Source organism: Neophocaena asiaeorientalis, unplaced genomic scaffold (assembly GCF_003031525.2).
Source record: "Neophocaena asiaeorientalis asiaeorientalis breed wild unplaced genomic scaffold, Neophocaena_asiaeorientalis_V1.1 scaffold36, whole genome shotgun sequence".
Lineage (NCBI taxonomy): Eukaryota > Metazoa > Chordata > Mammalia > Artiodactyla > Phocoenidae > Neophocaena > Neophocaena asiaeorientalis.
The window spans coordinates 3037041-3059364 of record NW_020174149.1 but is presented as its reverse complement, the minus strand read 5'-3'; the positions used below and the strand labels follow the sequence as shown (position 1 = coordinate 3059364).

The following is a 22324-nucleotide window of genomic DNA, read 5'->3' as shown; positions in this document are numbered from 1 at the left end:
TTTCTGTGCATTAATTTTGTGTCTTGCAACTTTACTGAATTCATTGATGAGCTCTACTAGTTTTCTGGTAGCATCTTTAGGATTTTCTGTGTATAGCATCATGTCATCTGCAAACAGTGACAGTTTTTCTTCTTCCTTTGCAGTTTGGATTCCTTTTATTTCTTTTTATTCTCTGATTCCTGTGGCTAGGACTTCACAAACTTTGTTGAATAGAAGTGGTGAGAGTGGACATCCTTGTCTTGTTCCTGATCTTAGAGAAATGCTTTCAGCTTTTCACCATTGAGAATGATCTTTGCTGTGGGTTTGTCATATATGGCCTTTATTATGTCGAGGTAGGTTCCCTCTATACCCACTTTCTGGAGGTTTTTATTGTAAATGGGTGTTGAATTTTGTCAAAAGCTTTTTCTGTATCCATTGAGATGATCATATGGTTTTTATTCTTTAATTTGTTAATATGGTGTATCACATTGATTCATTTGCATATACTGAAGAATCCTTGCATCTCTAGGATAAATCCCACTTGATCATGGTGTATGATCCTTTTAATGTATTGTTGGATTTGGCTTGCTAGTATTTTGAGGATTTTTTAGTCTGTGTTCATTTGTGATATTGTTCTGTAATTTTCTTTTTGTGTGGTAGCTTTTGTTTTGGTATCAGGGTGATGCTGGCCTCATAGAATGAGCCTGGGCATGTTCCTTCCTCTACAATTTTTTGGAAGAGTTTCAGAAAGATAGGTGTTAACTCTTCTCTAAATATTTGATAGAATTCACCTGTGAAGCCATCTGGTCCTGGACTTTTGTTTGTTGGAAGTTTTTAAATCACAGTTTCGGTTTCAGTACTTGTAATTTGTTCATATTTTGTATTTCTTCCTATTTCAGTCTTGGAAGGTTTTGCTTTTCTAAGAATTTTCCATTTCTTATCGGTTGTCCATTTTATTTGCGTATAGTTGCTTGTAGTAGTCTCTTATGATCCTTTGTATTTCTGTGTTGCCTGTTGTGATGATAAAGGAAAACCTTTGTCATTTCCTTTTTTTCTTTTTCTTTTTTGTTTTGGCTGCTTTGGGTCGTTGTTGCTGCCCACTGGCTTTCTCTAGTTGTGGCAAGCGGGGGCTACTCTTCATTGTAGTGTGTGGGTTTCTCATTGTGGTGGCTTCTCTTGTTGCATAGCATGGGCTCTAGGAACGTGGGCTTCAGTAGTTGCAGCATGCAGGCTCAGTAGTTGTGGCATGCGGGCCCTGGAGCATGCAGGCATCAGTTGTTGCAGTGTGTGGGCTCAGTAGTGGTGGCTCACGGGCTCTAGGGTGCATGGGCTTCAGTAGTTGTGGCACACGGGCTCAGTAGTTGTGGCTTATGGGCTCTAGAGCACAGGCTCAGTAGTTGTGATGCATGGGCTTAGTTGCTCCACGGCATGTGGGATCTTCCTGGATCAGGGATCGAACCCTTGTTCTCTGCATTGGCAGGTGGATTCTTAACCATGGTGCCACCAGGGAAATCCCTCCTTTTTCATTTCTAATTTTATTGAATTGAGCCCTCTTTTTTTTTCTTGATGAGTCTGGCTAAAGGTTTATCAATTTTATTTATCTTTTCAAAGAACTGGCTTTTAGTTTCACTGATCTTTTGTATTGTTTTCTTTGTCTGTATTTCATTTATTTATGCTTTGATCTTTCTGATTTCTTTCCTTCTACTAACTTTGGGTTTTGTTTGTTCTTCTTTGTGTAGTTGCTTTAGGTGTAAGTTTAGGTTGTTTATTTTTTATTTTTCTTGTTTCCTGAGGTAAGATTGTATTGCTGTAAACTTCCCTCTTAGGACTACTTTTGCTGCATCCCATCCGTTTTGGATTGATGTGCTTTCATTGTCATTTGTCTCTAGGGCTAAAGGTTTATCAATTTTATTTATCTTTTCAAAGAACTGGCTTTTAGTTTCACTGATCTTTTGTATTGTTTTCTTTGTCTGTATTTCATTTATTTATGCTTTGATCTTTCTGATTTCTTTCCTTCTACTAACTTTGGGTTTTGTTTGTTCTTCTTTGTGTAGTTGCTTTAGGTGTAAGTTTAGGTTGTTTATTTTTTATTTTTCTTGTTTCCTGAGGTAAGATTGTATTGCTGTAAACTTCCCTCTTAGGACTACTTTTGCTGCATCCCATCCGTTTTGGATTGATGTGCTTTCATTGTCATTTGTCTCTAGGTATTTTTTGATTTCCTCTTTGATTTCTTCAGTGATACATTGGTTGTTCAGCAACATTGTTTAGCCTCCATGTGTTTGTATTTTTCACAGTTGTTTTCCTGTAATTGATATCTAGTCTCATAGTGTTATGATCAGAAAAGAGCTTGATGTGATTTCAGTTATCTTAAATTTACAGAAGCTTGATTTGTGGCCCAAGATGTGATCTATCCTGGAGAATGTTCCATGTGTACTTGAGAAGAAAGTGTATACTGCTGATTTTGGATGGAATGCTCTATAAATATCAATTAAGTCCATCTGTTATAATGTGTCATTTAAGGCCTGTTTCCTTATTGATCTTCTGTCTGGATGATCTGTCCATTGGTGTAAGTGTTAAAGTCCCTCACTTTAACACCTGTTGATTTCCCCTTTTATGGCTGTTAGCATTTGGCTTATGTATTGAGGTGCTCCTATGTTGGGTTCATATATATTTACAATTGTTATATCTTCTTCTTGGGTTGATCCCTTGATCATTATGTAGTGTCCTTCTTTGTGTCTTGTGATAGTTTTTATTTTAAAGTCTGTTTTGTCTGATATGAGAATTGCTGCTCCAGCTTTCTTTTGGTTTCCATTTGCATGGAATATCTTTTTCCATCCCCTCACTTTCAGTCTGTATGTGTCCCTAGGTCTGAAGTGGATTTCTTGTAGACAGCATATATATGGGTCTTGTTTTTGTATCCATTCAGCCAGTCTGTGTCTTTTGGTTGGAGCATTTCGATATGTATGTTCCTATGACCATTTTCTTAATTGTTTTGGGTTTGTTATTGTAGGTCTTTTCCTTCTCTTGTGTTTCCTGCCTAGAGAAGTTCCTCTAGCATTTGTTGTAAAGCTGGTTTGGTGGTGCTGAATTCTTTTAGCTTTTGCTTGTCTGTAAAGCTTTTGATTTCTCCATCAAATCTGAATGAGAGTTTTGCTGGGTAGAGTCTTCTTGGTTGTAGTTTCTTCCCTTTCATCACTTTAAATATATTGTACCACTCCCTTCTTGCCTGCAGAGTTTGTGCTGAAAAATCAGCTGATAACCTTATGGGGATTCCCTTGTATGTTATTTGTTGCTTTTCCCTTGTTTCTTTTAATATTTTCTCTTTGTCTTTCATTTTTGTCAGTTTGATTACTATGTATCTCTCTCTCTTTTTTTTTTTTTTTAACTAGCACTAAGTCAGGTTCTTTACTTCCCAGAAGTTATGGCTAAAGGGAGGGGAGGGTGAGAAGCGGAAGACAGAAAGAATCAGAAAGAAGGAGGAGATGGGAAGAGAGGGGACAGTAGACAACTGTTCTATGAAGTCTCAGGAGGCAAGTGCTCAAGGTAAACAAGAGTCCTGGAAAATCACCCACAGCTGTGGGAAGCATCTCGGTTTCTTTCTGTATATAAGTCCTTGGGGGGAAAAGGCTGCTGTGCTGCTGCTGCATTAAATAGTTATGTACATCGCGGAGAGTCCCAGGCAGGGAGGGGGGGTCATTTCATCAGGGGCCGAGTTTTATAATCATCTCTGCACTGGTGGGGCTTTGTAATCTTTCACCTCTGCCATGTACTTGGCCCATGCGTCACCTTTACTTGTTAGTACCTCATTCTCCGTCTGCTTCTTGGCTGCTGTTCCTGTCTTCAGGGCTAGTTTGTTCCCACCTCTGCGCTTGCCCATGAAGCTGAGCGTGGGGCCTGGGCTGCCCTTCCTCTTCAGATCCCCAGGACCCGTGGTGGTGGCGGTGGCCGGCTGGTCGGGTCGCTGTGGGCCTGGGGGCGGCTCCTCCCGCTACTGCCGCTGCTCCTCTTCAGTCTTTCACTTGAACAGCTCCAGGAAGCTGCTGGTGAACGAGTTCGCACCGTCCGACACTGGGCTCAAACCTCTGCCCGACACTTCATCATCCCCACTCTTGGGTGACATCCTGGGCCCTGACTCAGCCCATCGGCTCTCGCTGCCACCGCCGCCTGTGGGGCCTGGTGCCTCCTGGCCCAGAGGCTCCACCCATCTCCCTCGGGCAGCCATTTTGTCGCCAGGTGCCGTGCAAAGGACTCTGGGGAGGCTACTCCGGCCCTGCGCTTGGAGCCCGACTTGCCTCGTCCTGGGCAATGCATCTGATTACTATGTGTCTTGGCATTTTCCTTCCTGGGTTTATATTGCCTGGGATCTTGCGCTTCCTGGACTTGGACTGTTTTCTTTCCCATGTTATGGAAGTTTTCAGCCATTATCTCTTCAAATATTTTCTTAGGCCCTTTCTCTCTCTCTTCTTCTGAGACCCCAATAATGTGAATGTTGGTGCATTTGATGTTGTCCCAGAGGTCTCTTAGATTGTCTTCATTTCTTTTCTTTTAAAAAAAATTATTTATTTATTTGGCTGTGCTGGGTCTTATCTGCTGCATGCGGGATCTTCATTGCTGTGTGCAAGATCTTTTTAGTTGCTGCAAGCAGGATCTACTTCCCTGACCAGGGATCGAACCCAGGCCCTCTGCATTGGGAGTGTAGAGTCAACCACTGGACCACGAATGAAGTCCCTGTCTTCATTTCTTTTCATTCTTTTTTCTTTATTCTGTTCTGCAGCAGTGATTTCCACCATTCTGTCTTCCAGCTTACTTATCCATTCTTCTGCCTCATTTATTTTGCTATTGATTCCTTCTAGTGTATTTTTCATTTCAGTTATTGTATTATTCATCTCTGTTTGTTTGTTCACTAGATCTTCTAGCTCTTTTTTAAACATTTCTTGTATCTTCTTGGTTGGTACCTCCATTCTTTTTCCAAGATCTTGGATCATCTTTACTATCATTACTCTGAATTCTTTTTCGGGTAGATTGCAGCTGTTCCTCTGGGGTTTTATCTTTTTCCTTCCCCTGGGGCATATTCCTCTGCCATCTCATTTTGTCTAACTTTCTGTGATTGAGGTTTCTGTTCCGCAGTCTGCAGGGTTGTAGTGCTTCTTGCTTCTGCTGTCTGCCTGCTGGTGGATAAGGCTGGTCTAAGAGGCTTGTGCAGGCTTTCTGATGGGAGGGACTGATTCCTGCCCACTCGTGGGTGGAACTGGGTCTTGTCTCTCAGGTGGGCAGGGCTGTTTCAAGGGGTGTGTTTAGTGGGCACACCCCACAGGGCACACATCCTGTGGGCTCAGGAAGACTTTAGGCAGCCTGTCTGCTGATGGGTGGGGCTGTGTTCCTCCCCTGTTGGTTGGCTGGCCTGAGGCATCCCAGTAGGCTGTTGGGTGGGGCTAGGTCTTGGTGAGAAAATGGCCACATCCAGGAGGGCTCACGCCAATGAGTGCTTCCCAGAACTACCACCACCAGTGCCTTTGTGCCTGCAGTGAGCCAGAACTGCCCCCCACCTTTGCAGGAGACCATCCAATACCAGCAGGTAGATCTAGCCTAGGCTCCTGTGAGGTCCCTGCTTTTTCCCCTGGGTCCTGGTGCACACAAGATCTTGTGTGCACCCTCCAAGAGTGGAGTTGTTGTTTTCCCCAGTCATGTGGAATTCCTGCGATTAAACCCCTCTGGCCTTCAAAGCTAGATGCTCTGGGGGCTCCTCCTCCCAATGCCAGACCCCCAGTCTGGGGAGCCTGATGTGAGGCTCAGAACTTTCACTCCTTTGGGAGAACCTCTGCAATATAATAATTTTCCAGTTTGTGGATCGCCCAACCAGGGGGTGTGAGATTTGATTTTATCGCAATTATGCCTCCCTTACTGTCTTGTTGTGGCTTCTTCTTCGTCTTTTTGATGTAGGATATCTTTTTTGGTAGGTTCCAGTGGTTTTTTGTTGATGGTTGTTCAGCAGTTAGTTGTGATTTTAGTGTTTTCATGAGAGGAGGTGTGCTCACATCCTTCTATGACACCATTATTTTTATTTTTTTAACATCTATATTGGAGTATAATTGCTTTACAGTGTTGTGTTAGTTTCTGCTTTATAACAAAGTGAATCAGCTATATGCATATGCATATCCCCATATCCCCTCCCACTTGCATCTCCCTCCACCCTCCTTATCCCACCTCCCTACGTGGTTGCAAAGCACTGAGCTGATCTCCCTGTGTCGTGCAGCTGCTTCCCACTAGCTATCTGTTTTACATTTGGTAGTGTATATATGTCAATGCTACTCTTTCACTTTGCCCCAGCTTACCCTTCCCCCTCCCTGTGTCCTCAAGTCCATCTCTGTCTGTGTCTTTATTCCTGTCTTGACCCTAGGTTCATCAGAACCATTTTTTAAAAAATTCCATATATATGTGTTAGCATATGGTATTTGTTTTTCCCTTTCTGACTGACTTCACTCTGTATGACAGACTCTAGGTCCATCCACCTCACTACAGATAACTCAGTTTCATTTCTTTTTATGGCTGAGTAATATGCCATTGTACGTATGTGCCCCATCTTCTTTATCCATTCATCTGTTGATGGACACTTAGGTTGCTTCCATGTCCTGGCTGTTGTAAATAGTGCTGCAATGAACATTGGTACATGACTCTTTTGTTATTTATTTATCTATCTTTATTGGAGTATAATTGCTTTACAGTGGTTTGTTAGTTTCTGCTTTCTAACAAAGTGAATCAGTTATACATATATCCCCATATCTCTTCCCTCTTGCATCTCCCTCCCTCCCACCCTCCCTATCCCACGCCTCTAGGTGGTCACAGAGCACTGAGCTGATCTCCCTGTGCTATGCGGCTGCTTCCTTCTAGCTGTTAGTTTTACATTTGGTAGCGTATATATGTCCATGCCACTCTCTCACTTTGTCCCAGCTCACCCTTCCCCCTCCCCGTGTCCCCAGGTCCATTCTCTAGTAGGTCTGCATCTTTATTCCTGTCTTGCCCCTAGGTTCTTAATGACCTTTTTTTTTTTTTTAGATTCCATATGTATGTGTTAACCTACGGTATTTGTTTTTCTCTTTCTGACTTACTTCACTCTGTATGACAGACTCTAGGTCCATCCACCTCATTACAAATAACTCCATTTCATTTCTTTTTATGGCTGAGTAATATTCCATTGTATATATGTGCCACATCTTCTTTATCCATTCATCTGTTGATGGACGCTTAGGTTGCTTCCATGTCCTGGCTATTGTAAATAGAGCTGCAGTGAACATTGTGGTACATGCCTCTTTTTGAATTATGGTTTTCTCAGGGTATATGCCCAGGAGTGGGATTGCTGTGTCGTATGGCAGTTCTATTTTTAGTTTTTTAAGGAACCTCCCTACTGTTCTCCACAGTGGCTCTACCAATTTACATTCCCACCAACAGTGCAAGAGGGTTCCCTTTTCTCCACACCCTCTCCAGCATTTATTGTTTGTAGATTTTTTGATGATGGCCATTCTGACCAGTGACACCATTATTTTTAATAGATTTTGTACCTAACAATTTAAAGACCTCTGGCCACATGTACTTGGAGAACAAGAGTTTCCTGAATCTTGGTCTTTTGCTTATTCTCTTATTTCTTTGTTTCTCCCCAGGGGCAGCCTTTAAGTAGTCAGAATAAACCAGGTGAAGGCATCTCGGGGTCTGGGGGTATCAGTGTCAATCAGCACCTTTTCCTGCTCTTCTCTTGGTGTTAGTGTTGGTGGTATTTTTAGGCTGACTAGTAAACTTCAGGCTTATATTTTTTTTAATGAAAAAAATTCGTTGTGGAAACATAGAAGTATATAACAAACACTAATAAACCACCCCGCAACTCCTGGCTTAAAAAAGATCTATTTTTTATTTAAACCAAGACATAGGAGCCATCTTTTTCTGCCTTCACCGCCCATGATTTTGTTACTAAAATGGGATTCTTGTTTCCAAGGAGTTTATGTGAGAATTAAATGAGGGCATATAAACAAAGCATGGCACATGGCAGATGCTCAAGAATTATAGCTATTAGTGTGAACATTTCCATAATTATTGCCATTCTGACTAGCCCCCAGTAGAGCCTGGTTACAGAAGCTGGGAAAGGTCAGAGCTGTGGGAAGCTAAGGGGTAACTTAGCATTTGGTGATGGGGCGGGAGGGGCAGTTTCAGAAGAGAAATTAAGTGAAGCCCTTGGGGTTTCTGATGCTGACGTCTTGGAGCCCTTGTTTCGCTCGTCTGTGGAGGGGAGGCAGGCAGCCATGTGGTCTGCATTGTGAACCCCGCTATGGAAGGACTCACTACCTTCAGTGAGTCAGAGAGGCTCTGGTTCTTGCATGTGGCAGCAGCCTGGCTTCTCCCCAAATGAGAGTGGACCCAGACGTGTGCTATGCCTCAGGAAAGTCTGGAAAGCACGTAGGCCGTTCTCTCGGAATGTTTCGTTTGTCACAGGAGATGCTTGTTCGGTTCTTGAATCGAGATGCAAGAAGCTCTTGAGCCATTTCAGTAACATGTTAACGGGCCCCGTCCCCCGTCGTATTCTTTTGGGGAAGAGCCACAGTGAAGCTCTCAAGGCCCCACCAGATCCACTCTTTTTAAAAGATGTCTTTCCTGAGACCCCCAGGCCATGCCCATCTCTGTGATGTCTGAAAGTCGGTCAGTTTATTGCTGCTTTTAAAATTTTTCCCCTAGATTATTCTGTCTCCTGGTTTGGGTTTTAGTTCTTAGGATTGGGAGCTTCTGAAAGGCTGCTTGACCTTCTATTGTTTTTATCTGAGCGGAACCCCTCCTGTGGGAGAGAGGGCCTTCTGAGCACTCTTTCCAATATTCGATCCCAGGAGTAGTTCTTGTCTTTTTACAGAAATCACCCTGTCCTCCGAGCTGTATTGTGAAAGGCTACTTCAGATCTTTTTGGAACTAGGTAGGATTTAAGTCCTAAGGAGAGACATTCACGTACTGTTTTCTTCTAAGGCTGATAGACACTATTTCATCAAATCCAAGATTTCATGCATCGTAAGGAGCACCACTCTTTTATGTACCACTAAGAGAGAACGCTGCCAGCTAAACCATGTCGTTTGAAAAACATCCTGATTTCAGAGATGTGAACAAAATGCGTGTTTTAAAATTGACAAGATGTGATGTATTGATACAAAACTGTGTTGGCCGGAATGAGTCAGGAGTTAGAGTTCAGGCGAGCAGATGTTTATTCCACCAGGGCTTTCACGTCATGTCTGATGCCCATCACTGAACTTCTCGTCTCTCTATACCCACTTTGCTGCCCGACTCCCTCTGAGGTGCCGGTTGCTGCAGCGTTAAGTCCAGTTTTCTCAGCCAGAAATCGGAGCATCGGACGGGGCTCATTCCCTCCTTTCCCTCCCATACCTAGTCTCCCGCTAGTTGATTCTGCCTCTTGAATATCTGTCCTGCCTGTTCCCAGTGCCCCAGCCTCACAACCAGTGCCCTGGTGCAGGTTTCCACCGTCTCTCACCTGGATGTTGCCAGGAGTCTCCCGGCTGGTCCCTCTGCACTCACTTGATTCTCTGCACGGCAGCCCATCGGGTTGTGTCCCTGCCTGGCGTGTGCCCTTCTGTGCTCTTCACTGTCCTGGGATGACATCCACGCCCTCCTCCCCTCACACACCCCAGTCCAGTCGCCTGAACATATTTCAGTCCCGGGCGTCGACGCCCCAGGCTGTCTCTCACCTCCTAGCCCTGTCTGAAGGCTCCGTCACTCCCATCCGCACAGGCACACAGAGTCCACACTCAGGCTCCGTCCCTCTGCTTCACCTGGCTGGCAACTCAGATGTGCTCTCATTTCCTTCAGCAGCCATGTCACCCCACGGTTTCCCTACGGGGGCACCAACCCCGTTGGGGGGTAACGCTTGTCATAACTGCCTGATTCCGTGTCTGCGTCCCTCCTGGAACATCCTCTTTGGCTCACCTTTGCACACACATGGTGCCTGCAGCACCGTTGGGTTGGAAGAATACTTGGTTCATCTTCATTTTGCATCTGAGATGCAGAGGTTAATTAATTTGCCTGGACTCGAGGTGGAAGCCCAGGTCCACAAAACACGAGATTTTTCCATCCAGCTGTGGATGCACAGAGCTTGCAAGGCAAAACCTGGCCCACAGGCTCCCGCGTGAGCTCAGCTCCCTGCGTCAGCCTCATTCAGTTTTTTCATCTCTCAGACCTGCTGCATCTGCAGGTGGCAGGGAATTAGTTACTCCATCTGAAAGGCTGAAAGGCTGTAATGGCTTAGCCCTTTTTCTCCTTTCTCTCCCTGGTTGTGAGTGAGTGAGTGAGATAAGGTATTGAATAGACGGCACTGTGCACAGAGCTGAGGGTGACCCTGTCACTTGGCTAATAATGTGTGGTTAGCATTGTGCCCTGATTTTGATTTTTTTTTTTCCAGGCGGTTTACAGTCCTGAAGCCACAGCCCTGTGACACAGAGCAGGGTTTTCCTCACCATGTGGAAGTGGAGCCCCAGGGCAGAGCAGCTCAAGTTTCTAGAGACTTCCTGGCTCTGCCTCTGGCTCCAGGTCGATCATCTCTGGTGGGTGTGTGGGAAGTTCCTTTTATGGTTGAAATGGAGACTTTGTTGGCGGGAAGGAGCCAGCCGGTGGTGGCTGCTTGGGTTTCCAAGAGGATCCGCTGCTAGTCTCTGGGGAGCTTTCCCAGGAGGGCTGAGCAGAGAGGCTGCTGGTTCGTTCTCAGGTACACGTGAAACACCTTCTGTGTACAGGGCCCAGAGGAAGTCAAGGAGGGAGACGGAAGATGGAAAGACATAGGGCTTCGGGGTTGGATAGGCTCAGCTGCATTCTCCCTCTGGCCCTGGTCAGCTGTGTGCCTTTGGGTCACTGGCTTACGAGCTCTGTCTGCTTCTGTCCCTCTGTAAAATAAAGGTGACAGTAACTTCATGGACCAGTTAGAGTGTCTTTAGTTGCGAAGAAAAGCTGTTATTACCTCACGTAAGAAAACCTCCCCAGGTAGGGTGAGTCACCTTCACCTGAGGTTCCCGGTGGCTGGTTAATTCAGTGGCCCCGTGGAACCCCTTTGTGGTAGTCTCCATGCATTTCTTGTCCCAGCTGCCCAGTTCTCCTTTTGGTGCCCAAATGACTGCATTCCAGAGGAAACCCAGAGGCAGAAAAGTAGTCTCTTCCTTGTGCCTCTTTTTAAGAGAGAGAAAGAGACTTCCAGGAACCCCCAGCAGACTTTTCCTCAAGTCTCAATGGCCAGAATTCCCACGGATGGCCCATCCTACCCAATCCCTGATAAGAACAGCAGTTACCAGGAAGGGCCAAGACTCATCTGTGGGTCTGAGCTACCCCCTCCACGCCCTTGTACCAGGCTCCCAAACCTGAACAAAATCGGGGGAGGCAGCTAGTGGTTCATCACACTCAGGGGGTGTCAGAGCCCTCCAGGCCCCCGGTTCTCAGTGCGGTGCCTGCAGGAACAAAACGGACATGGTGGAAGTGCTCGCCCTTCCCCAGCCCGCTCTGGGAGCGTACAGACTCTAACGGGGCAAGGACTGTCTCCCGGGGGGGTAAGCAGGCACTGGAAGAGGCAGAGGCACGTGCTTCAGGGTTTGAGAAGGTGGTTACCGAGATTACACTCTAGTCACAGCCTTGGTGGGGTGTTTTGCCGGGTCTCTAGACTGGAGGAGGCTGGCTATCAAAAGAGAAGCAGACTTCGCTGCTTAACGAAGTGTCAGAAGAGCAAAGCCAAGTTTACAAGCAACGTGCATGGACCTAATCTCCACAGCCTTTCTAATCTTTCCACTGTACAGCTGGTCTGCGAACACAGTTCTCCTTCAGTGTTAGCCAATAAATCAAAGCCCTTTAGGAGAAATACCGAAATTGCTAAAGCCTTAATCGTTAGTACATAGCTACATTTCTGTGGGTTAGTAATTCTTGCTTAATACTTTTGCAGTATCAGGCCGGCCACCATCTTTGGGCTCTTTATAATGTCCCAATCTCTGTTCCTGGAGAGATGGTGGAACAAACCCCCTGCAATCTTGCATGGTTTCTTCAGAGTGCCTTTGTACCCTAGCCTCTTGCCGTCAGTTTTTAGAGCAGTGTAGTAGAAAGATCACTGGTCTGAGAGTCAGAAGATGTGTGCCGTGGGATTCAGGCCAGCCTGTGACCTCTGAGGGCCGCGGTCTCCCTTTCTGAGCACAGACACTGGATTAGATCCGAGTGATCAGGACCTCGTCCCCTCCCAGGCCTGTGCAAACACTGCGAGTCAGTCATGGCTGTCTCCCTGCTCACTGCCTCCTGGCCTAGACCCAGTCTTAGAATCCTTTCCCAGTAGCTAGGCAGCGATCATTGATGGATCCATCAGAGGGGGTATTCAAGATGAAACTGGTTTTCTACCTCAGAACTAGTCATCCCCTGGGGCCCTTGTAGTTTCATAATTTATCCACAGAAGCCCGCACAGTACTTTTTGAAGAGCCTTGTCAGAACTCCATCTGAAGCCCTATTCCTCTAGGACATGTTATGATCGAGGGCTGTTACACAGGAGGGTCGTGGCAACCGTGATGCCCTTGGTCTTGCTCACTGAGAATCTCCAGCATTTAGCCCAGGACATAATTGGACCCAGTTATCTGTGGAGTGAAATGAATGAGTTTGGGATGGGGGTCTGCTCGGAAAGCGTGCCCGCCCCTTGTCTCTATGGGAGGGGCCCTGGGGGCTGCATTATGTGTTGGGAGAGAAAACTGCTTCCCTCCTTTTGGATATTGTTAGAGTTTTAAAAGTCTTCTCTGGGTTTCTTCTGTCTTGTTTGCATTTGGCTTTCCAAGCCTTAGAAGTAAAGAGAATGGAAATTAAAGCTTCAGACTGGGAAGGAGCCCGCTTCATTAGGGGTGGGCCTGGGGAGCTTTCAGGTACTTTAGAAGAGGAACCTCTGTTCCCGCTGGCGTCCCTGGCCCACAGCCTGGTACCTGGCAGCCGTGCTGGGCATGGAGCCACGCTTCCTAGTGCATCCCCACCTGTTGCCTCCGGCAGCTCCTGCCTGCTCTCCTCCCCCAGGAACTCCTGGCCTGTATCCGGGTAGCTGTTTTCTTAGCTGCTTGGAGGGTCTGCTCCCCGGCTGAAGGCTCCCCCGAAAACTGTGGCCATATCTTTGGCCAGCCTGGAGAGGGAACTTGATTTGGCCCCCCTGCCAATAGTGGAAGGAAAGAAACATTTTCAGATGGGTGCAGTGTGGGTCACTACAGGTAAGCCTCGCAGTCAACCCTTACTTTACAGATGTGCAGACTGAGGCTCAGAGACGAGAGGCTGTGGCCCAGCGAGGAGGAGATGAAGCTGGGACCCGCCTGCACGTTGACTGCAGATGTCTGTGTTACACAGAGCTGCGGGCACGTGGGAGAACGGGGTGGGGGGAGCAGCAGTTCCGTTGGGTGAGGAAGGGGCGCTCCTCTCCCCCATTCAGTGTGTACTCCCCTGCCCTCGCCTCCAGATGTGTTCTTTTGGGCCCAACCCTCTGGGAGCTGGCCACAAAACCGCAGGATTGCTTCAGGCCCTACTCTGGTTCCGGGGGGCAGGCTGAGCCTTTGGTTAGTTCTTCTTCCTGATGGGAAATTAGAATGACATGTGCCCGTCCAAACACCTAGAGCTAGTCTCTCATTGGTTCCCCCTCTTCCCATTCATCCTCCGGACAAATTGCAAACTGTACGAAACAGGAGGTTAAAGGTGCTGATTCTCCGAAGGTGGGAGACTGTTAGTAAAGCGGCCGGAATGGCGAACCCGAGCACCAGGAGATGAAAAATGAGGTGCGTTTTAGAAACCCTTCCCGATCACACGGTGTATCATTCTCTGGGTTTCCCGTGTACGCATTTCTTTTAAGTTTGTAGCCAGATTTCATTGTTGTTGTCAGTTTGTCTTTATGACATTTAATATGTGTGAAACATTGTTATAATTTGCATTTCTTTGACCACTACTGAGATCGAACAGTGTTTCCTGTCTTTACTTTTTTTTTATTGTGATAAAATTTGCCGTTTTAACCATTCTTAGGTGTACAGTTCAGTGGCATTAAGTACATTCACACTGTCATGCAGCCATCACCACTGTCCATTTCTAGAACTTTTTTAATCACCCTAAACAAAAACTCTGTAGCCGTCAAGCAAGAACCCCACATACTCTCTCCCTCAGCTCCTGGTAACCTCAAATCTACTTTCTGTGGCTCTAAATTTGCCTAGTCTAGTTATTTCATATAAGTAAAATCATCCAATATTTGTCCTTCTGTGCCTGACTTCTTTCCCTCAACATAATGTCTTCAAGGTTCGTTTGTGTTGCAGGGCGCGTCAGCTTTATTCCGTTCTGTGGTTGAATAACGTCCCACTGTGTGTATGGACCACGTTGGCCTATCTGTTCATCTGTTTCTGGATACGGGTTGTTTCCACCCCAGGCAGCTTTTTACATGGAGACAGGACCTTTCCAGCTACTTGCCTCTGTTGTGGGGATGCTTGCTGAAGCCTGGAGAACGTGCGTCTGCCTGCGGGGCGGGGTGACCACCGCTGTTGGGGATGGTGGTGAGCTTTCAACATAACTAACCTGGGAGTGTTTAAAAAGCACAGGATGAACACTGTAATTGGTCTTGAGCTGACACTAACTCTAATTCGGTTTTCTTCCTGTCCACTCCATATGCTCTACAGCACGGAACAGGACCTCCAGAGAGGGCACTTCATCGTTTGCTTCTAAGCAACACATCATCTTCCGTAGACGGAAATTTACCTTATTCTTGAAGTTCCCCAGAGGAGCCACCTGGGAGCCCCAAGTCTCTGCTGGGTGACCTGGGCAGGCCACGCCTAAGTGGCCTCAGGTTCCCCATCTGTAAAATGATGTAAAGTTCCTTTTAAGAGATTACATGTCCTTCCTGGACAGACAGATTAAAAAGTACCTTTTAAATTCAAGTCCAGTTTTTTCCTTGCTGTTCGTCCTTCAAGCCTGTTCCCCTCTCCTCTGTGAAAAGCACTAGTCAGCATTCCCCCCAGAGAAATCCTGTATTTATTGCCCATACCTGTGATGTCTGTGGTCCCGCGGCCTCTGGTTAAATGACAGGGTGGAGTCCCCGGTGTGAGCGGATGGACCGCAGCTGCCACGCCTGCTGGGTTTCTTTCTTGCTCCTGTTTGACAGGCACCTCCCCCCGCCCCCCGGTGTCCAGCCTTTCTCCGGAGGCCTGGCAGCTCTGAGGTGGCCTTGGGAGACTTTGGTTTCTGCCTCTCCGGATGAACTGCCCCCTCTCTCATCACCGGAAAATAAACGATGCTGGTTGTCACCTGTTTGCTCCTCAGCCGCCAGCTGTGCGAGAGGCGAAAATTCCCGCTGCATCAGTCTGCCCTGAGGTGCGAGGCCGCTCACGGGCGTTTTTCTTTTTCAGAACAATAAATCTGAAGGGTTCAGTGCTGCAGCAGGTGCTGGAGAGGAAGAATGAGGTCCTGTGTGTCCTGACACAGAAGATAGTGACGACGCGGACGTGTGTGATATCCGAGCACGTCCAGATCGAGGAGAAGTGCGGTGGCATGGTGGGGATCCAGACCAAGACGTGCAGGTGCGCACCCAGCGGGTGGAGGTGCCGGGTCAGAGGCCACGGGGGCCTCGGTCAGGGGCCTCTCTGGGTGGGGTCTTCATTCGTCAGGATTCTGTCTGTAGTGAGTTAACAGAAATCCAACTCAAATTGGTTTAAACGAGAAAGAATTTATTGGCTCATGTAACTGAAACATTTGGGGTGATCTGGCTCAGTCACCTCTGGATCCAGGACTCAAGAGAAGGTTGTGGGCTGCCTTCCCTGGGGTAGATTCCCTCTCACATAAGCTTGTGGGGAGGCAGCTCCTGGCTTTCTTCCCACCTCATCCCCAGTGGAAAGAGTGCTTCAGGGCTAGCACTCACTGGACCCTCCCGGTCCGTGCTCATTCCTGAAGTAAACCCAAGGCCGGGGTGATAGGACACTTGGACGGGCCATGCAGGGTTGGACCAGGTGCTTTCCCAAAAGCAAATGGGTCAAATGAGCATTGGCTAGGTTGACGCACAGATGACCCCTAGAGCCCCTCAGAGCCAAGGGTCTCAAAATGATTCCTTTGCTTTAGCTGCCTTAAATCCCTAATGGATTGAGTTAGGGAAGGTAAAGGTCTGTACATATGTCTTTATATACATACACAGATGCTTCTGGATTCAGTTGCAGACAGTCTTACCAAGCTGGTCCCTGAGCTTCAGTGGAACCGAACTGGCACAGGAGGCTGCAGCCCCAGACTGTCTCTCCTCCAGCTTGCCATGGTGCCCCATATTCTCTTCTTAGAGATTTACTTCTTGGGGTAACTTTCAAATTATACTAGAGGACCCAGAAAAGTTGTATTTAGGAGGTGGAGATACAGGTCCGGGGCTGGACTCTCCCTGGGGTGGGCAGGCCGGACAGAGTGGTGAGGCCTGATGGGAGATGGCTTCAGCTGGCCCCGCCGGTATTTCCGTCCACGGTGACCCCCACCAAAGGCCTGGAGCCTGCCTGGGAGTCAGGAGACCAGCTGGTATCACACTGTGACCAGGATCAGGTCGTTAAAGATGTCTCTGATCTCCAGCATTTGGGCAATGAATAGCTTCTCACCTTCCTCCCCAGGCCACCGTGGGCAAGGGTCCTATTTGTGACAGGGTTTGAAGGAGAGAGCTTTGGTGCCTGACTCGGCATTGCCTGCCCACCCTTCCGTCATCCTTGTGCCTCTCCCCTGGTGTTATCTGACTGTACAGTGTGCCATCCACGAGGTCCAGGAGGATGTGCTCGGGGGGTCTTGCTCTCAGCTAGGCTCTCCTAGTCGGGCGCTCTTACCACTGAGGATTTCAGAGTTGTTTCCGCAATCCTCCATGAGGGAAATGGGAAGTTATCTTGTTCTTTGTCTTCTTTATTCAGCACCATCGATCTGACTTCATTGTATCCCAAACTGGGATCTCGCCTTTGTGCCACCAGGTTGGCCATTGACTTTGGAATACGAGTAGGACATCATGGGGCCGACAAGGATTAAATCCTGGCCCCTGCCCGCTGGTCCCTTTTTCTGCTCCGTTCCATGGGCATTTTCCGGGCACTCTTTGTGCACAGGCACTAGGCCGGCCACATGGGGGCAGGAGGAACCTGGGAGGGCCCGAGCACACAGGTGGGAGCATGCACCCTTGCCCACAGGTGTCAGCGACGGAGGATGGGAACGTCATCAAGGACAGCAATGTGGTGCTGGAAATCCCGGCTCCCACCACCATCGCCTACGGCGTCATCGAGCTGTATGTGAGAGCAGACGGCCAGTTCGGTGAGTGTGCCTCGGCTCAGAGCTCTCTGGAGGCGGTTGAGCCATCGCGGAGGGATACCCCGTCTTCCCCTGAGACACACACTTGTAGAGGATCCCCCGCTGCTCTGGAGATTGAGAAGAAAGAGGTATCGGAAGAGTTTGGGGATGTCTCAAGACAAGTGAGACAGAGGGCCGCGGTGGGAGGGTGTTGGTGAGGAATGCCCAGATGTCGGTGTGGGGCGTGCTTCACCGACAGGGCACAGGGCGAAGAACGTGGGCTCTGCAGTTGGACGGACTGGGCATCGGCCCCAGCGCCACGGGGTCCCGTGAGGTCTCAGGCAGCTTGCTGAAGCCGCCTGGGCCTCAGCTTCCCGAGTCTGGGAGGGGAAAGACGAGGTGTGTGAAGGGCCTGGTAGAGCGGTAGCTTATTAAGTACTCACCTTAGCTATGAATAACACTGTCATCGTTGTGATCACCTTGCCTCCCGTCCCCTGTAGGGAGCCCACAGAGCTGCATCTGACCTTGCTGTCTGATCAGCGGTGTGTTCAAAGCCGGGAGGTCACGGCATCACTTGAAGAAAATAGGGTTTTACAGTTGGTGTGGCTTGTCTTAGATACTCACGGCTCTTCCCTTACACTCTTCCCAGGAAAAGGTTGTGTCAAACCCAAGAAAACTGTCTGACTGCTTTTTGGGGACATGAATTAATATATGTAACATCATAAATAATTAACTTTTTTAGGTATGATCACATTGTTGTGGTTATGTTTATGAAAAGCGTCATCTTAGTTTTTAGAGATTTACAGTGAACTCTTCACAGATGAAATGGAGATGTGTCTGTGGTTTGCTTCAAGCACGATGGCGGAGGGTGAGGTGTGCGTGTGGTGGGTAGAGGTGGGGGAGGTCATCACAGCCGGTCGATGCGTGTGCGGAGGCTCCCTGTACTACTCTCTCCGTCCCTGTGCACTTTCAATTCTCCATGATGAGAACATTGTAAAAGGGTGCCATGACGGGCCATACGTGTCTGTGGCTGCCTCCTGCCCTTCCCCCAGTTGTTTTCTGTCAGGTGGCGGGGACCAGGCCAGGGATGCGGGTGCCTTCCGGGAGTCAGCCTTCTGCTCACTCGGCCACGCGAGGTACCACTGTTCAGCTACAACCGTGGGCGCTTGGAATGCTGACTGTCCTATGGGACAGTGGACAAGCCCGCGGATGTGTCAGGGACGTGAAGGGCAATCACCGACCCTCCCTCTTTCGTTTCGCATGTAGAGCAGCCTGTGTTTCGGTGGGGAGACAAGAAGCGAAGGTGCCAGCTGTAGGAAGTTGGTCTAGGGGTGGGCCAGGGACGCGTGGGATACCAGGAATCCCAAGAATCGTGACCAGCATCCTTTAGGTCTAAGGTTCCAAATTTGTGTCGTCCTGGGCATGATGATGATTCTTTCTCTTTGAAAGACAATCCATCCACTGAACAAACTGCCTATTAGATGAGTAAGTTGCCCCTCCAGCTTTTGTCATCAGCGTGTGATAAGCTGTGTGACCACGTGGGCTTGTGTGACTCCAGCCCAGGCTGCTGAGGCCTTGGTTATCCTGTCCAGATGGATTGGTGGTGGAGGTGTTGCTTTTGTCAGGCTCTTTGGAAGCTTGGCCCGCACCGAGGATGCCCATGAGTGCTCTGAGGACCCTTTGGTGGCTGGGGGCCAGGCTGGGGCTGCCATTCCAGGCTTTGGGGCCCCCGGGAGCCCCTCCCTGTTTCTCCGAGGAGGTGGAGGTGCTCTGCCCTGCATGCAGCTCTGTTGGGGCACCTGTCGCTCCCACAGGGGGCGTCTCTTTTCTCAGATGGGGTTGGGAAGACAAAGCCTGCCTGGCGAGGCTCTCCCGTTTGCATTTCAGTTTCAAGCCTTCTATCTTGACTTGCTTCTGCTGTCTTGAAAATAAACTCTTTGTGCTGCTGAGCAGAGGTGGCCTGGGGAGTTCTCAGGGTTCCTCTGGCTCTCTTCTCACACCCTGGCCTAGGAAGCCCTTTCCTTTGCCCTCTCCTGCTGCTGCCCGCCCTGCCTGTGCAGCTTGGTGGTCAGGCCCTTGTCCGTGTGACACACTGATTCTTAAGCCAGTTCTGCTGCTTTTTCCCATCTCTCTTCTGTTGCTCTTCTGCAGCTCTTCTGCAGAACGTTCTGATCCGGCTTCATGAACAGCCCTACAGGGGCTGGAAGGGCCCTTAAGAGGCTGCTCGACCTCTCCTCCCACCTTCTGGGTGGGAGTACGGTTGATGAGGATCCTGGCTGTCTTCTGAAACTTCGAGAGGAGCCCACTCCCTCCGTGTCCCTTGGGGGAGGCATCTGTGAGCCCGTCCTTGACGAGGGGTTCGCTCAACCACGATCCCTCCCTTTGCCAAAAGACCCCCCCCCCACCTCTTATGGCCAATCAGAAACATCATGTTACTGTCTTGAACTTTAGCCTTTGCTTTGTAGAATTAGGCATTTACCAGTGTCCTTTCAGCACGAACTTCTGATTGGGCACCTGTGGACGTGAACCTGTGCTTCCCACCCTCCCGGGTCTGTGCACTTCTCTGCAGGTCCAGAGGCCAACACCGACACCCCCCGCCTCGTTCCCATCACAGACTCTTAATTGGCTCCTCTGCTTTGAATCTTTCCCATCCTAACAGTGTAGCTGATGTGATTATTTCAAAATATGCATTTGGGGCTTCCTTGGTGGTGCAGTGGTTGAGAGTCCGCCTGCCGATGCAGGGGACACGGGTTCGTGCCCCGGTCCGGGAGGATCCCACATGCTGCGGAGCGGCTGGGCCCGTGAGCCATGGCCGCTGAGCCTGCGCGTCCGGAGCCCGTGCTCCGCAACGGGAGAGGCCACAACAGTGAGAGGCCCCGCGTACCGCAAAAAAAAAAAATACACATTTGGTCACTTCACTCACCTGCTCAAACACCCTTCTGAGGCTCCCTTTGTCCCAAGATAAAGTCTGCCCTTCCAGGCACGTTGTGTCCAGCCTTGCTTCTCATCACCAGCGCCTCCCAACACAGTGATCCAGCCAGGGTTAACCCACCGTCCGGGAACCCTCCACTCTTGCTTATCGTGAGCCTCTGGAGTGTGCTCCCTGCCTCTTGGCCCAGCTAATTCCTACCAGGCTTTTGGGGGCTACTTAGACACTGCTTCGTCCAAGAATCCTTTTCTGCTTCTTTCTCCACACCTGCCACTCTGGATTCAGTGACCTGTCCGCCTCTTCCACTCATATCACACTTACTGTCAAGGCCTAGGTTGTGGTCCTGTTGAATCTCTGGCTCCTTGCAGTGCCTGATGCTGCGAAGAGTGAAGGAGCTGGCAGTGCCTTCAAGGGGGGCTGGGCATATGTGTAAAGGAAGAGTGGTGCTGGGGTCTTGGACTCCCAAAATATGGTTGGGGGGCCCCACAGGGCTATTGGCAGGATTTGAGGCGGTGTTAATGGTCACGGTCCTTGTCCTTGGGGAGCTTTCCCTGGGGGTCAGTTCACGCTTATCCACCTCGGTGCCTGGTGCATAGGGTGGAGCGAGCCAGGGGCATCCTGGATGACTTAGGAGTGTGGGTGGGTCGTCAGGTGAGTAAACGAAAGCTTGTTTTCTTTGTCTTTAGACAGCCGTCCTGTCTTTATGGATGTCATCAGTGTCCACGGCAATTGAAAACACGTGCTAACGCCCATGCCTTTCACGTCATGCAAGTACTAGGCCCAGCCATATTCTCATTCCATAGCCTGTACACAAATTATTAAATAGAAGCATAAGATGAACCCTCATTCTTTTAAAGACATTTTTATTGGAGTAGAGTTGATTTACAATGTTGTGTTAGTTTCAGGTGTACAGCAAAGTGATTCAGTTATACATATATCCACTCTTTTATTTTTATTTTTTTATTTTTTTAACTTTAAATATCCACTCTTTTAAATTCTTTTCCCATATAGGCCATTACAGAGCACTGAGTAGAGTTCCCTGTGCTATACAGCAGGTCCTTATTAGCTGTCTATTTTATATATAGTAGTGTGTATATGTCAATGCCAGTCTCCCAGTTTATCCCTCCCCTCTTCCCCCCGGTAACCATAAGATTGTTTTCTACATCTCTAACTCTATTTCAGTTTTGTAATCTTTCCAGATTCCACATATAAGCAATATCATACGATATTTGTTCTCTGACTGACTTCACTCAGTATGACAATCTCTAGGTCCATCCATGTTGCTGCAAATGGTATTATTTCATTATTTTTTATGGCTGGGTTATATTGCATTGTATACATGTACCACATCTTCTTTATCCATTCCTCTGTTGATGGGCATTTAGGTTGCTTCCACATCTCGGCTATTGTAAGTAGTGCTGCAGTGAACATTGGAGTGCATGTATCTCTTTGAATTGTGGTTTTCTCTGGGTATATGCCCAGAAGTGTGATTGCTGGATCATATGGTAATTCTATTTTTAGTTTTCTAAGGAACATCCATACTGTTCTCCATAGTGGCTGTATCAATTTACATTCCCACCAACAGTGCAAGAGGGTTCCCTTTTCTCCACACCCTCTCAGAATTTACTGTTTGTAGACTTTTTGATGATGGCCATTCTGACTGGTGTGAGGTGGTGCCTCATTGTAGTTTTGATTTGCATTCCTTTAATAATTAGCAATATTGAGCATCTTTTCGTGTGCTTTTTGGCCATCTGTCTTCTTTGGAGAAATGTCTGTTTAGTTCTAATGCCTATTTTTTGATTGGATTGTTTTGTTGTTGAGTTGTATGAGCTATTTGTGTATTTTGGAGATTAATCCCTTGTTGGTCGCTTCATTTGCAAATATTTTCTCCCATCCTGGCGTTGTCTTTTCCTTTTGTTTATGGTTTCCTTTGCTGTGCAAAAGCTTTTGAGTTTAATTAGGTGCCATTTGTTTTCTTTTTGTTTTTATTTTCATTACTGTAGGAGTCAGGCGGACTCTCAACCACCGCGCCACCAGGGAAGCCCCAGACTGTTGCATTTTTACCTACAACTTAGTTACTTTAGTTGGGCCCTTAAATATGGAAGTATTTAAGTGGCATTTCTTTTTATA

General features: G+C 48.1%; 1 protein-coding gene and 1 pseudogene across 1 annotated transcript in view; one reads left to right on the top strand and one right to left on the bottom strand.

The window, feature by feature from the left end:
* The window catches only part of GSDME (gasdermin E), a 92347-nt gene that overhangs the window by 23136 nt on the left and 46887 nt on the right, over positions 1 to 22324 (top strand). Inside the window, 2 exon segments of the mRNA XM_024755036.1 lie at positions 15384 to 15548; positions 17150 to 17289. Coding sequence (XP_024610804.1) covers positions 15384 to 15548; positions 17150 to 17289 — 305 coding nt within the window.
* On the bottom strand, positions 3673 to 4201 carry LOC112406295 (telomerase RNA component interacting RNase pseudogene; annotated as a pseudogene).